The sequence below is a fragment of the Heloderma suspectum genome, chromosome 9 (assembly GCF_057233095.1).
Source record: "Heloderma suspectum isolate Gila_16-S chromosome 9, 16-S_ref, whole genome shotgun sequence".
NCBI lineage: Eukaryota > Metazoa > Chordata > Lepidosauria > Squamata > Helodermatidae > Heloderma > Heloderma suspectum.
Genome location: NC_139466.1, coordinates 31,102,041 through 31,117,970, shown reverse-complemented (window position 1 = coordinate 31,117,970; position 15,930 = coordinate 31,102,041). Strand labels below are relative to the sequence as shown.

At 45.9% G+C, this 15,930-nt stretch overlaps 1 protein-coding gene across 1 annotated transcript; it reads left to right on the top strand.

Moving 5' to 3' along the window:
• The first annotated feature begins 14,371 nt into the window (after positions 1 to 14,371).
• Positions 14,372 to 15,581, top strand: TENT5D (terminal nucleotidyltransferase 5D). Its single transcript, XM_084813344.1, has one exon. It carries the CDS (start codon positions 14,372 to 14,374, stop codon positions 15,548 to 15,550), a length of 1,179 nt encoding a protein of 392 aa, XP_084669470.1. The 3' UTR covers positions 15,551 to 15,581.
• The last annotated feature ends 349 nt before the right edge of the window (positions 15,582 to 15,930 follow it).

Here is a 15,930-nt window from a genome sequence, read left to right as displayed (position 1 = left end):
CTGATACCCATCCCACAGAGTTGATCCAGGGGGATATCATGGTCAATGGTATCAAAAGCGAATGAGAGGTCGAGCAGAATCAACAGGGTTGCACTCCCCCTTGTCTCTTTCTTGATAAAGGTCATCCATCAGGGTGGCCAAGGCTGATTCAGTCCCATAACCAGACTGGAATGGGTCTAGCTAATCACTATCCCCCAAGAGTGCCTGCAGTTGCTCCGCCACAACTCTCTCAAGTACCTTTCCTAAAAAAAGGGGGTATTTGCAACTGGGCAGTAGTGGTCTACTACCGTTGGGTCCAGAGTGGGCTTCTTCAGGAGTGGCCACACTACTGCCTCCTTAAGGACAGCAGGGACCACCCCTTCCCACCGGGAAGCATTTATCACTCCCTGAACCCACCTAGTTATACCTCCTTGGCTAGCTATTATTAGCCAAGAGGGGCAGGAATCAAGAGGGCACATGGTTGGTCACATTGCTGCATGCACCTTGTCCACATCAGGCCTCAGGAACTGGAAATGATCCCACAAAATCAGGCAGATGGTGGCATCAGACACCTCAGCTGGACCTGTGATAACAATAGCATCAAGTTTGCTGCAGAGACAAGTGATTTTGTCCTCAAAGTGTGATGCAAAAAGGTCACAGCGGGACCTTAATGGGGCCAGGGCCCCATTTGCCAGAGAGGGTGTTAACAACCCGCAGACCACCTGGAAGAGTATATGAACAAATTTGAATATTCCCTGGCAAATCCTGACTTAAACAAACAAACACTTCGAGCATTTCTATGCCACCTTATGACAACTCACATCAAGCCCAGTTTTTATGACCTGAGCATCTCTTGAGGCAACAGCTGAAGTTGTCTTTCATGTACCATATGAATCATAATGTGCTGAAATGTTGCCGGGCAATCATATTAACAATAATCCAGAAGCATTTGGAAACATCATGATGCATGTGGAACATTCTAGAGATATTTGGCCATAGCATCAAGAGACCATTGAACTTATTCCACAAGAACCTTCCATATGGTTAAACACGTGATTTTCCTAAATGTAGGTACTTCGCTAAAGTTTACTCAAATATAACCAGGATATTCTAGCTGGAGAATTCCAGAATCCACTCATAAAATTCTGAAATCATCAAAGAGAACTATGTAGAATAAACATGCTCGCTCAGAAGTAAATCCCATTGAGTTCTGGGAAATGTTCTGCCTGGCAAGTGTATGTAGGTTTGCAAGCTTATTTTTCTCTTTTGCATGGGACTGAATGTCATGTCTAGATTTGTCCAAAATATATATAATTTTTTTAAAGAATCCTTAATTCTAGCAGGCACAAAATCAACATTTGCTAAAGTCAGTCACTCAGTTTCTCCTGCATCATCTGACTCATGAGGCAGCCCAGTGATTGCATCTTTGCCTAATGCTTCATGCCTTGCTCCATTACTTCTGGTTTCCATGGCAGCAGCATCATTTTCCATGGGGTTTTTCTATATGTCATCAACACTCTTCTTCATCCAGGCAGGAACCAATCTAAGGCATAACTTAATTTTCAGAAGCAAAACATGAACTAGGTGCATAAGAAAAAAAGGGGAAAGGGGAAAAAAAGGAAAGTAAGGATTAAAGTGTAGGAAAGATCCCTTTTCAAGGACAAGGAAATCTACTTAAAATGTTGAGGGATGGCATACATCCTAAGATACGTAGCAGCAGCAGATCAAAATCAGCAGATGTTTCACCACTTCTTCACTTCTATCTAGGGATGTAGAGATCGTATAAAATCTGTTCTGTCTGCATTTCGTGGATTGTCAGGCATGTGTTATTTTGTTGTGCGCTCATTGATGGAATCAGATTGTTTTTTAATTTCAGAATTTTGCAAATTTGCACTTGTACAAATTCGCACATGTGCAAATTTTTGCTGGTGAAAATGCAAATACCCCCAAACGTGCATTTCCATGCTTTAGCCTATGGGAGAAATGTGCATTTTGGCCAGTTTTTTTTTTTTTAATTTCCGAGTATTTTTCTTTTACTAAATTTGTACACATTTCTGGAAAGTTAGAAAAACCATCTGCAAGCTTGCAGAATCCACTTGACTGAGGAGAAGCCGGTCCGCTGTGGAATTGTGGGTAAGATTCATAACAATCTGAACTCATTTGGTTCCATTGTGGATTTCTCTGAAATCCCTATTTCTGTCATCCATGAAGTTGCTTCCACTTTCCCATACTAGTACCAATCTTTCACTCCACTTTCTTCCACCCTCTGCCCAACCCACAAATAATTATGGCTGATTCACACAACCCTTGAAACAAGGGCTACTGTGTGAGTTGAAAGAATAAGCTCTGAGCCTGGCTGGATGTGCTGTGAAACAACCATCCCATTTGAGTTCTGATTTTTGGCAGTGCAAAATCACACTCCTGTAAACGTGCCTGAGAGTTTGCCATAAGAACATAAGAAGAGCCCTGCTGGATCAGAGCAAAGGCCTATCTAGCAGGGTAGGGACAGATGAATCTGTCAGTTTCTGTTATCTCCCACATTTATTTTAAAAAAATAAATACATCTCAAATTCTTTCCATCCAGTTTATGAAGAATTTGCCAATCTTGGTAAGTTTATTTATTTATTATTTGAATTGTACCTGCCTTTCTACCAAGAAAAATGGTGCACAAGGCAACACTCAAGGCAAGATGAGTTCTGCTCAAAAAATGGAAACAAACAAAATTATCACCCATCCCTACTATCTCCTCCACCAGCATTCTGTTCCCAACATGGCCAACCAAATGCTCACAAGCAGGACATGAGCCCATAAAGACCTGTTGTCCCAGCAAACACCTGCAGTCAATGGAAACCTTAAGAATGCTGGCAGAACCTGATCTTTCAGTGACTCTACCTGTTGGATACTAACTGCAGTTCTTAAAGTGCCAGTGCCTGTGGGTAGTATCCAATGGTAGTCTCACGTACAGGAGGCCCATTGAAATGACTCACTTAGGTCCCCTTCATTTCAATGGGTCTGCTCTGTTGTTCAGTCGTTCAGTCGTGTCCGACTCTTCGTGACCCCATGGACCATAGCACGCCAGGCCTTCCTGTCCTGCGCTCTCTCCCGGAGCGTGCTCAAGTTCATATTCATTGCATCCGTGATGCTATCTAGCCATCTCATCCTCTGCCGTCCCCTTCTCCTTTTGCCTTCAGTCTTTCCCAGCATCAAGGTCTTTTCCAGGGAGTTTTCTCTTCGCATTAGGTGGCCAAAATATTGGAGCTTCAGCTTCAGTATCTGTCCTTCCAATGAGCACTCAGGGTTGATTTCCTTTAGGATGGACTGATTTGACCTCCTTGCAGTCCAGGGGACTCATAAGAGTCTTCTCCAGCACCACAGTTCGAAAGCATCAATTCTTCGGCGCTCAGCCTTCCTTATAGTCCAGCTCTCACAGCCATACATTACTACTGGGAAAACCATAGCTTTGATTAGACGGACCTTTGTTGGCAAGGTGATGTCTCTGCTTCTTACTATGCTGTCTAGGTTGGCCATAGCTTTCCTCTCAAGGAGCAAGCGTCTTTTAATTTCATGGCTACAGTCACCGTCTGCGGTGATCTTGGAGCCCAAGAAAATAAAATCTGTCACTGCTTCCATTTCTTCCCCTTCTATATGCCAGGAGGTGATAGGGCCAGATGACATGATCTTCGTTTTTTTAATGTTGAGTTTCAAACCAGCTTTTGCACTCTCCTCTTTCACCCTCAACAAGAGGCTCTTGAGATCCTCTTCGCTTTCTGCCATTAGGGTGGTATCATCTGCATATCGGAGGTTGTTGATAATTCTCCCGGCAATCTTAATTCCGACCTGTGATTCATCCAACCCGGCATTTCTCATGATGTACTCTGCATATAAGTTAAATAAGCAGGGTGACAATATGCAGCCTTGTCGTACTCCTTTCCCAATTTTGAACCAATCGGTTGTTCCATCTCTGGTTCTTACTGTTGCTTCTTGATCCTCGTACAGGTTTCTCAGGAGACAGGTAAGGTGGTCTGGTACTCCCATCTCTTTCAGAATTTGCCACAGTTTGTTGTGATCCACACAATCAAAGGCTTTAGCGTAGTCAATGAAGCAGAAATAGACGTTTTTCTGGAATTCTCTTGCTTTCTCCATGATGCAGCGAATGTTGGCGATTTGATCTCTAGTTCCTCTGCCTCTTCTAAACCCAGCTTGTACTTCTGGTAGTTCTCGGTTCGCATACTGCTGAAGCCTAGCTTGTAGGATTTTGAGCATCACCTTGCTGGCATGTGAAATGAGCGCAATTGTGCGGTAGTTTGAACACTCTTTGGCGTTGCCCTTCTTTGGAATTGGAATGTAAACTGACCTTTTCCAGTCTTGTGGCCACTGTTGAGTGTTCCAGATTTGTTGGCATATTGAATGCAGCACTTTAACAGCATCATCTTTTAGGATTTTAAATAGCTCAGCTGGAATACTGTCATCTCCGCTAGCTTTGTTGTTACTAATGCTTCCTAAGGCCCACTTGACTTCACTCTCTAGGATGTCCGGCTCAAGTTCAGTGACCGCACTATCATGGCTATCAGGGACATTCAGATCTTTCCTGTATAGTTCTTCTGTGTATTCTTGCCACCTCTTCTTAATCTCATCTGCTTCTGTGAGGTCCCTGCCTTCTTTGTCCTTTATCATGCCCATCTTTGCACAAAACGTTCCCTTGAGATCTCCAATTTTCTTGAAGAGATCTCTAGTCTTTCCCATTCTGTTGTTTTCCTCAATTTCTTTGCATTGTTCATTTAAGAAGGCCTTCTTGTCTCTCCTTGCTATTCTCTGGAACTCTGCATTCAGTTGGGTATATCTTCCCCTTTCTCCCTTGCTTTTCGCTTCCCTTCTTTCCTCAGCTACTTGTAAAGCCTCATCAGACAGCCACTTGGCTTTCTTGCATTTCTTTTTCTTTGGGACAGATTTCGTTGCTGCCTCCTGAACAATGTTACGGACCTCCGTCCATAGTTCCTCAGGCACTCTGTCTATCAGGTCTAATCCCTGAAATCTATTCCTCACCTCCACTGTATATTCATCAGGGATATGATTTAGGTCATACCTGAATGGTTTAGTGGTTTTCCCGACGTTCTTCAATTTAAGCCGAAATTTTGCAAGAAGCAGCTCATGATCTGAGCCACAGTCAGCTCCAGGTCTTGTTTTTATTGACTGTATGGAGCTTCTCCATCTTTGGCTGCAAAGGACATAATCAATCTGATTTCGATACTGACCATCTGGTGAGGTCCATGTGTAGAGTCGCCTCTTGTGCTGTTGGAAAAGAGTGTTTGCTATGATCAGCATGTTCTCTTGGCAAAACTCTATTAGCTTTTGTCCTGCTTCATTTTGTACACCAAGGCCATGCCTGCCTGTTATCCCGGTGATTTCTTGACTTCCTACTTTAGCATTCCAATCCCCTATGATGAAGAGGACATCTTTTTTTGGTGTTAGTTCTAGAAGGTGTTGTAGGTCTTCATAGAACCGATCAACCTCAGCTTCTTCGGCCTCAGTGGTTGGGGCATAGACTTGAATTACTGTGATGTTGAATGGTTTGCCTTGGATTCGTACTGAGATCATTCTATCATTTTTAAGATTGTACCCCAGTACTGCTTTTCCCACCCTTTTGTTGACTATGAGTGCTACTCCATTTCTTCTAAGGGATTCTTGCCCACAATAGTAGATATGATGGTCACCTGAATTAAATTCGCCGATGCCTGTCCATTTTAGTTCGCTGATTCCCAAGATGTCGATGTTCAATCTTGCCATCTCATGTTTGACCACCTCCAGCTTACCTTGATTCATTGATCTGACATTCCAGGTTCCTAAACAATATTGTTCTTTACAGCATCGGATTTTCTTTTCACCACCAGACACATCCACAGCTGAGTGTCCTTTCGGGTTTGGCCCAGCCGCTTCACTCTTTCTAGCGCTACTTGGAAATACCCTCTGCTCTTCCCCAGTAGCATATTGGACACCTTCTGACCTGAGGGGCTCATCTTCCGGCGTCATATCTTTTAGCCTTGTGATACGTTCCATGGGGTTTTCTTGGCAAGAATACTGGAGTGGGTTGCCATTTCCTTCTCCAGTGGACCACATTTTGTCAGAACTCTCTGCCATGACCTGTCCGTCTTGGGTGGCCCTGCACGGCATAGCTTATGGCCTCACTGAGTTACGCAAGCCCCTTCGCCACAACAAGGCAGTGATCCATGAAGGGGGGGTCTGCTCTATGTAGGAGGAATATTGGATACCACACTGTTTCTGCAGTCTCATACTCCTACATGGCCAATAGACAGTTATCCTCAGAGATAACTCATCCTCAGAGTCAGATGATGGGAGAGCTACATCCTCAGGCTGGGACAGTATAGAGTGGGGTGCCAAGGGCACCCCATGAAGTAGGGTGACCTGTGACCCATCTGAATCTGTGTCCTCCTCAGAGTAATGTGGAGCTTCAGTATTAGGAGACATGACACCATGCATGCATGCAGAGTAAGGCCCAGCTTTAGTCCCTGATATCTCCAGTTACACTTTAACTGTTAAAAGAATCAGGTGGCAGATGAGGGGGAAAATCATCTTGGAGAGCTGCTGCTGCTCAGAGTAGGTAGCACTGGGCTGGATAGTGAAGTATTCTGAACAGGGATGTACAGATTTTGTAAAATCTATTCCGTCTACATTTTGCAGATTGTCAGGTGCTTTTTGTTTCATCATCCACTCGTTGATGGAATTGGGTTTCTTCCCATTTCTCAGAGTTGCACAAATTCGCATTTGTGAAAGTTCACATTTGCAAAAAATTTAAAGCCTTTAATGTAGGGATGTCAGAGAATTCCGCCACGGATCTCGGTGAGGCCGAATGCCAGTGCATTCAGCCCCCCAAAATCTGTGGTGGAACAGCCTGCCCCCCCGCCCCCTCACAGATCCCCCCCGGGATGAGACTTACCTGGAGCGGATGTTCCGGGTGGCAGCGGCTCCGGAGGCGGCTGCAGCGGCAGCGGCTGGTCTTCCGACCGGCTGCTGCCACCGCCACCATTTGCAGTCTGGAGGTTGTTGGTTTTTTTACAGAGATGTGATAGGCTACGTAAATCTATCACGGCTCGTTTTTTTTAAAAAAAACACGTACGCAAATGGCGGTGGCTACGGCTGCAGCCATTTGCATTCCTTATTTTTGGCCACCTTAGTCTACGTAAATATTTATGTAGACTATTATGGCAAAAATAAAGGGGAACACAAATAGCGTAGTGGGCGCTATTTGCGTTCCCCTTTATTTTCGCCGTAATAGTCTACGTAAATATTTACGTAGACTAAGACGGCCAAGCCATTTCCATATGTGGGTTTTTGTTTTGGGGTTTTTTTACCCAGGCCGGAAATCCGGCTGTGGATGGCTCTGGCCTGGGCCTGGCCAGCTGCTCCGCGGAGCTGCTGCGGAGCACAGCCGGCCGTTCGAGGATTCCGGGGGTGAAGGAACGGATCGCTTCCCTCCCCCATCGAGGATTACGGGGGGAGGGACAGAATGCCTCCCCCCCACCATAAACATAATCCGCGGAAAGGTAAGTGACTTTCGTACATCCCTACTTTAACGGCTTGGGGCCAGGTTATGTAAAGGATCGCCTCCTCCCATATGTGCCTGCCCGGACCTTAAGATCATCCTCAGCGGCCCTTCTTTGTGAGCCCCTGCCAAAGGAAGTGAGGTGGGTAGCTACTAGGAGGAGGGCCTTTTCTCCTGTGGAACCCCAGCTATGGAATGAGCTCCCTAGTGAGGTTTGCCTGGCACCTACATTGTATTCCTTCCGGCGCCAGGTGAAGACCTTTTTATTTTCCCAGGCATTTTAGAATTTTAGCTTTCTAGACTTTTAGCTTTGCTGTTTTAAATCTGTATTTTAAATTCCTGCACTGCTGCTAGGTTTTATTGTGGTTATATTGTTATATTGTGGTTTCAATGTTCTATATATTTTAAATTGTTTTATTGTGTGCCGTTTGGTTTTAATTTTTGTGAACTACACAGAGAGCTTTGGCTATTGGGCTGTATAGAAATGAAATAGATAGATAGATAGATAGATAGATAGATAGATAGATAGAATTTGCATGAATATGCAAACACCCCCTCCCCTGCACAAGTCCTCCCAAAATGTTCATTTTTATGCTTTAGCCTATGGGGGAAATGTGCATTTTCAGCTGGTGCTATTTATGTATTTATTTGTTTTACATATTTTTCTATGATGAAATTTGATAAAAGTCTGGAAAGAAAATAACATTGAAAATCTGTGGAATCTGTGCAACTCAGGAAAAGCCGGTCCACTGTGGGATCCACAGGTTGGATTCATAGAAATTTGACCTCATTTGATTCTGTTGTGGATTTCTCTGACATCCCTGGTCTGACAGTACAAGTCAGTATCCTGTGTTCTTACTTCCATAAGACTCCATAAGACTTCCATAAGTCTCCATAAGACTTCCATAAGACTGTGTAGGTATATCTACTGGCACATTCCAGATGCTGGAAATGGTCAATTTTCCACTAGTACCCTCCCTAGTGATCCAAGATGCTGGGAGAGATTCCCCAGAAGACCTTGACAAACAGATGGCCCAGACTGAGTCCCTGCCCCCTCCCTCCACTGTGAGAACTCATGTTTTCCAGGAGGAGGAGCAAGTGACTTGAGAGATGCTAGGGCACATCGCAAAGGCAAGTGGGAACAGTCAGGGGCAGGGCTCAAACGCTCCACCAGGATAGCCACTCTTGGAAGCCAACATAGGAGGGAGCCACCCTAAGGGAGGGGCATCACTGCAAAAACTGTCTGGCCGTGAGAGGTTCATGCCCAAACTGTCAGCAACTTCTTCACACACACGCACACCACCCAGTCAATGACGACAATACCAAAACCTAAAGGAAGCAATTTTTCTACTTTGTATAACAGAACAGCAGGGCTCTGAATAATATTTTGAGTTACACTTTGAGTGAATGGATGGCCAAGCCTAGGAAGTAAAAGGGCAGTAGAGCCAGACCATAAGAGAAAATCAGATCAATATTTTTATAGTCATAATAAATAAAATAATCACATACAACAAACTATTTTTTGTATAAGAGCACAGAAAGCACAGATCGGTAATATCAAGATAATTCCTTGAACCTAAATTATCAATGATATATTCATAGCTGAATTGTGTTATTTATTTATTTATTTATTCATTCATTAATTCATTCATTCATTCATTTTAAACTGCTTGCATGCCTTATCTGGTAGTGTACTTAATTGGTGTAATTACCCCTAATTGCACAGTAGTGTAATTTCACTTAATTACATTCATAGTGTACATACTTAAAATCACAACACTGGAGCACTTAATTTTACAGCACCCCATAATAACCCTCCATGAACACAATGGCTTCCAAACGTTCTCTTGGCAGCATTCAAAACCTGTTACTTCTGGCTTTTTTCCTGATTACAGCCCTCAAAATGGAATGAAAAAAAATGTAACAAGTTAGCTTCCACATTTTGCCCGAAGTGACTGCTAAATGTAGAGGTGAAAAAAATAAAGCACACAAATACATCTAAGGGGTAGTGAGGCTGGCCAGGCACCCCTGCTCCAAATGTTTCCTGCTACCCCATCCACTCCCTCAGCTTCCAGTCACAGCATATTAAGATCCAATGTAGCTTTGCTCCCGTAATAAACCTCTTCACTCCCCAAACTAGTATGTCTGACTGACAATTATCAACAGGCCTGCTAAAACATACCTAGGAATGTACGAAAGTCACTTACCTTTTCGAAGGGTGACATTTGCGGTGGGGGGGAGGCGCTCTGTCCCTCCCCCCGAAATTCTCTCTGGCCGGCTCCGCTCTGCGGACATTCCATGGAGCCACCGGCCAGAGCCTCCCGCAGCTGGACATCCGGCCACTGGGCAGCCTGCAGGGATGCAAATGGCAGCTGCTGTAGCTGCCGCCATTTGCGTCCCTGTATTTTGCCGTGATAGGCTATGTAAATATTTATGTAGCCTATCACGGCAAAAAAAAAACCCCAAAACAGCGAATGCAAATGTTGGCGGCTATGGTGGCCGCCATTTGCGTTCCTTTTTTTTTTTTTTTGCCATTTTAGCCTACATAAATATTTACGTAGGCTAAAATGGCAAAAAAAAAAGGGGGAGTGCAAATGGCGGCTGCCGTAGCCGCCGCCATTTGTTTTCGCTGTTTTGTTTTTGTTTTGCCGTGATAGGCTACGTAAATACTTACGTAGCCTATCACGGCCTCCGCAGGGACACAAATGGCGTCTCTGCATTAGCCGTGATAGGCTACGTAATTATTTACGTAGCCTACCATGGCTATAATGAAGCGAATGGCAGCTGCAGACGCAGACGCCATTCGCAAAGCAGCGCAAACGGCAGCAGGTAAGTGCTGTTTTGCACACCTTTCATGGGGTGGGGGAGTGGGGGGCTTCATTCCGCCATGGATTTCGGGGGGCTGAATGCACTGGCATTCAACCTCACCGAGATCCGTGGCAGAATTCTCTGACATCCCTAAACATACCTGTCTCTTCCCACTGTATAGCAGGTATCTCTTGCTTTCCATCTTGGGTGTCCGTTCAAGATAAATGCATGGGGTTGTGTCCAATGTTAGTCTAACTGAAGTCCCATTCATTTCTGTGGGTCTACTCTAAGTAGGATTAACATTGAATACAACCAGAGCTGGCCCTACCATGAGGCAGAGTCAAGGCAGTCGCCACAGACGACAAATTTTGGGTGTCATGAAAGGACAACAAATTGTTATTTACTTTGTTTTTTATTGTATTTCTACGGCCAGGAGTGGGGAGAGGTGCTGATGGGATTTTCTGCCTCATGCACCAAAATAACTTGGCTCGCTATGCACCTTGCTTGGGTAGGTAGATGAGGCGCCACTTGCTGCTTTGCCTCAGGCAGCAAAATATCTTGGGCCACCCCCGGATACTCCCATGGAGTCCTTAAATGTCAAGCAAACTTCTCTTTCTTACACACATAAACCAAGATCCAAAGAAAGGTGAGGCACAATCTGCACACTGAAGAGATCTTTGAGCTTCTGTTTCTCTAACAGAAGCCACCCTGTGGCACTATGGAAAGTTGCTTTTAAAGCTGGGGAGCGCCTACAGAAATCGAACCAAAACAGGGCCATTGAGAAACAACTGGGAGGGATCAGCGTGCTCAGGAGCACCCCAAGGTTTATATAAGTACAAAGAATCTCAATGCGACACACATACCCCTCAAGAAAGCAGCTCAGTGAGCACTAAGCATGCTCAGTAGTAGGGATGGCGGAGAATTTCTCCCCGAAACTTCGGGGGGCCGAGCGCCAACGTGTTCGGCCCCCCGAAGAAGTTTCGGGGAGAAATTCTCCGCACCCCCCCGCCCCCTGCACACACCTCCCCGGGATGGGACTTACCTTTCCTGAATGTCCCTCCTGGCGGCGGGTCCGGCCGGCGGTTCGTCGGGTCTTTGTCAGGGGCGGGAGCGGCAGCCGGTCTTTCGACCGGCTGCCGCCGCCGCCATTCCAATAAAAGAAAAAAAAACGCCCCCGTGATAGGCTACGTAACGATTAATGTAGCCTACCACGGCTAGATCTGCAAAGTCAGCCGTGATGGGCTACGTAAATCGTCACGTAGCCTATCACGGGTGACTTTAAAAAAAAAAGCGCGTACGGCTAATGGCGGCCCCCATAGGGAGCCGCCATTCACGTTCCTTATTTGGTCGCTGTAGTCTACGTAAAGATTACGTAGACTACGGCGAAAATAAGGGCAACGCTATTTGCGTTGCCCTTATTTTCGCCGTAGTCTACGTAAAGATTTACGTAGACTACAGGGACCAAATAAGGAACGTGAATGGTGGCTCCCTATGGGGGCCGCCATTTGCGTACGCGCTTTTTTTTTTTAAGTCACCCGTGATAGGCTACGTGACGATTTACGTAGCCTATCATGGCTGACTTTGCAGATCTAGCCGTGATAGGCTATGTTAATCGTCACGTAGCCTATCACGGGGGCGTTTTTTTTTTTTTACTTTTTATTTCGCGGCCGGACGAGGCGAGGCGCCTCCTCCCCAGCCTGAATTTCGGCCGGGCGAGGAGGGAAGCCTCCCCCCCGGCCTGAATTTCGGCTGGGCGAGGCAGGAAGCCTCCCCCCCCCGGCCTGAACTTCGCGGGGAGAGCAGCGAAGCACCTCCCCCCCACCGCAAAAAGCTGCGAGACGAGGTAAGTGACTTTCGTGCACCCCTACTCAGTCGTCATGGATAGGGATGTCAGATAAATCCTCTGCGGATTCAAATGAGGCTGGATTCTTTGGCATTCGGCCTCAGGAATCCGCAGCAGATCGGGACCACTTACCTCCGCTCCAGGAGGACTGGAGGTGGAATGACATTCTGCTGCTGCTTGCCAGCCAGAGCCGTTCACCTCCCCCCTGTCCCTGCCGATTGCCATGTCTTTTCTTAAAAAAAAAAAAAAGGCGATCGGCAGGATGTGCCCATAGACTTATATGCAAAACAGAGCCGTGAATCTTGCATATAAGCCTATGGACACATAGACTTAGACGCAAGATTCATGACTCTATTAGCATCGAAGTCTATGGGCACATCCTCCCAATTGCCTTTTTTTTTTTTTTAAAGACATGGCAATCGGCAGGGACAGGGAGGAGGCCAACGGCTCTGTTTGGCGGGAGGGAAGGTAAGCGGCGCTCAAGCCAGTTCCCCCCCCCCCGAATCCGAGCAGAGCAGAGCCACTCTGGAAGATTCCGGGGGGGGGGAGGAACGGATCACCTCCCCCCCCCACAGATTCTCCACTGGAACAGATTGTGGGGAATCCATACACCCTTAGTCATGGAATGACTACAAAGGAAAACCAGGAGGTGGAGAAAGTGGAATGGAGAATCCTGGAAGAGGATATGGATGGCTAGCTAGAACTCTGAACTGGAGCACTCCTGTTAATAGGTGGGGATATGCTGCAATGTTTTATCGCTGATGCCACTTGTTTATTACATAAAAAGCATGCTGGGATAGGAAAACATTTACCTTTTCCCCCAAATAGCTGCAAGGATGGGCCCATTAGATGTTAGCTCACTGGGAGATCGAAAACCTAACAGATCTAATGAAGAAGTGTTAACAAAGAATTCATGCCCTAAGAGAAAGGCCATAGTCCAGTGGTAGAACACCTACTTTGCATGCAGAAGATCCCAGGTTCAATCCCCAGCATCTCCAGGTAGAGCTGGAAGAACTCCTGCTTGAAACCCAGGAGAGCTGCTGCCAGTCAGTGTTAACAGTACTGGGCTAGATGGACCAAGGGCAGCTTCCTATGTTCCTGTCTCAGTTCATGGCTAGATGGTCCTGCCTAAAAATCTTAGTAGGTGAAGGTCTGGAAAGCAGATCAGATCATCTCTCAGATATGCTGGGCCCAAGCATTATTAGAAGGGCTTCTTCCACACTGAATTAAATCTGCATAAACATGGAATTGTTAAATGGACCGTGTTGTTTGGTTATTACACCAGGTGAGGCATTGTGTGCATTGATCTGAACCAGAGTACACAGAATTGAAAATGGTCAGTAGTCGGCCACATGGGCTAATCTGACTCAAAATAAGGAATGTGCATATATAAGCCACATGCTTCAGGTGTAGGCAACTCCCCCCCCCCACACACACACACATGCAAAAACCAGCAAAAGAAAGAACTGTGTTCTGTGAGTGTTAATATGAACTCCTTCACACATTCAGCAAATGCACAAGGGCATTTGTGCCCACTGGTCCATACCCTAGAGGCTGCATGTTCAGTGTTAGTATTAAAGGGACCCTACAGAGACCTCTACCACCACCCAATCATGAACCCTGGCCAATCAGGGTTTCCAGTCAGGAGAAGCAGCCCTACATATATTCAGCCAAATAAATGACCAGCCGGTATTTTGAGGTCAAGGAGTATGACTATCAGGCATTTCCCTCTCCCCTCTTGATGCATTCACTGAACGCATGAAGGGTGGACGAACTGCCACTGCCTTCCCCCAGCCAATTAAATTGAGGGTGGGACTTTCTCCCCAACTACAGATAGGCCAATCAATCAGTCAGAGACAGTGTGGTGTAGTGGTTGGAGTGTTGGACTTCGACTTGGGAGATCCAGGTTCTAGTCCCCCACTAGGCCATGAAGTTCACTGGGTGATCTTAGGCCAGTCACTGACTCCCAGCCTAACCTACCTCACAGGGTTGTTATGAAGATAAAATGGAGAGGAGGATCATACATGCCACCATGGGCTCCTTGGAGGAAAGGAAGATACAAATGTAACAAATAAATATCCTGAGCATTTGTCATGTTACCAAAGTGTCCAACCTTTTAGTACCTTTGAGATGTTTCTGACTTCTTTTCTTTGCATTTCCCTCTTAGTTTACCACCTGATTTCATGATGACTGAGGGTTTAGATCACAGATTCAGTTGTCTCACCTGGGAGCAGATTAAAATCCTGGATCAAGTGCTAACTGAGGTGATCCCCATTCATGGAAGAGGGAATTTCCCGACACTGGAGGTTAAGCCAAAGGACATCATTTGTGTTGTCAAGGAGCAGCTGATCAGGAAGCAAATAGTTGTCCGCGACATACGCCTGAATGGATCCACAGCAAGTCACATCCTGGTGAAACAAAATGGCACCAGCTACAAGGACCTGGACATCATTTTTGGTGTTGAGCTTCCAAGTGAGCAAGAATTTCAGGTTGTCAAGGAGTCCGTCCTAAATTGCCTCTTGGATTTCCTACCAAAATGTGTCAACAAAGAAAAGATCACGGCACAGACAATGAAGGATGCCTATGTTCAGAAGATGGTGAAAGTGTCCACAGATCATGATCGCTGGAGCCTCATCTCCTTGTCTAACAACAGTGGCAAAAATGTGGAGCTCAAGTTCGTCAACTCTCTCCGACGGCAGTTTGAGTTTAGTGTCGATTCCTTTCAGATTATTTTAGACTCTGTGCTGAACCATTACAGTGATGCAGATGGCAGACTGTCTGAAGACTCTCCCCTGTCTGTTATTGCAGAGAGCATGTATGGAGACTTTGATGAGGCCATGAACCACCTGAAGTATAAACTGATTGCCACGAGGAACCCCGAAGAGATCCGTGGCGGAGGCCTTTTGAAATATAGCAATCTCCTGGTTCGGGATTTTAAGCCAGCAGATGAGGCTGAAATCAAATCATTGGAACGTTATATGTGTTCTAGATTCTTCATTGATTTCCCTGATGTGGCAGAGCAACAGCGGAAGATTGAGTCATACCTGCGCAACCACTTCATCGGGGAAGAGAAGAGCAAGTACGACTATTTGATGACTCTGCGCGGCGTTGTGAACGAGAGCACAGTCTGCCTTATGGGGCACGAGCGGAGGCAGACGCTGAACATGATTACGATCCTGGCTCTCAAAGTGCTCGGAGAGCAGAATATCATCCCCAATGCAGCCAACGTAACATGCTACTACCAGCCTGCTCCGTACATCAGTGACAGGAACTTCAACAATTATTATATTGCTCATGGACAGCCACCCATTATCTACCAGCCCTATTCCTTTCATATACACATGCAAAGCGGCATGGTGTAGTAGACCACAAAGCCTCCTTGCCTTACATCAGTGCCCACCCCCTCCTTAAGCCTTGCCCTCTCCCCCAGTTCTCTTCAAAATAAAGCCCGTGTTAAAGCCAATTTTCCTATCACTTTTGATTTTCAGGACATTTTTTTCCCCCCGTGTGCATGTGTGACCTTGCAAGCATCTGGGATGGGACCAAGTACTTGAAATGCCCTTTGGGCTGCTCATGAAATATTGACTTACATGTCAAATGAGTCCTGTGTTGAATAATTGTATGTCGAATTCTCAGCAAGTGTCCTGAAAACGTTAGTGTGCATCTTTGTATTGTTTATTCTTTCTTTGCTGCAATTATTCGATTGCCTGGGCCAAGCAGAGACAGGGTGCTCCAAGTGGTA

Coding starts and splice junctions, on each gene's coding strand:
- TENT5D (XM_084813344.1), top strand. CDS start 14,372: ATGATGACTGAGGGTTTAGATCACAGATTCAGTTGTCTCACCTGGGAG.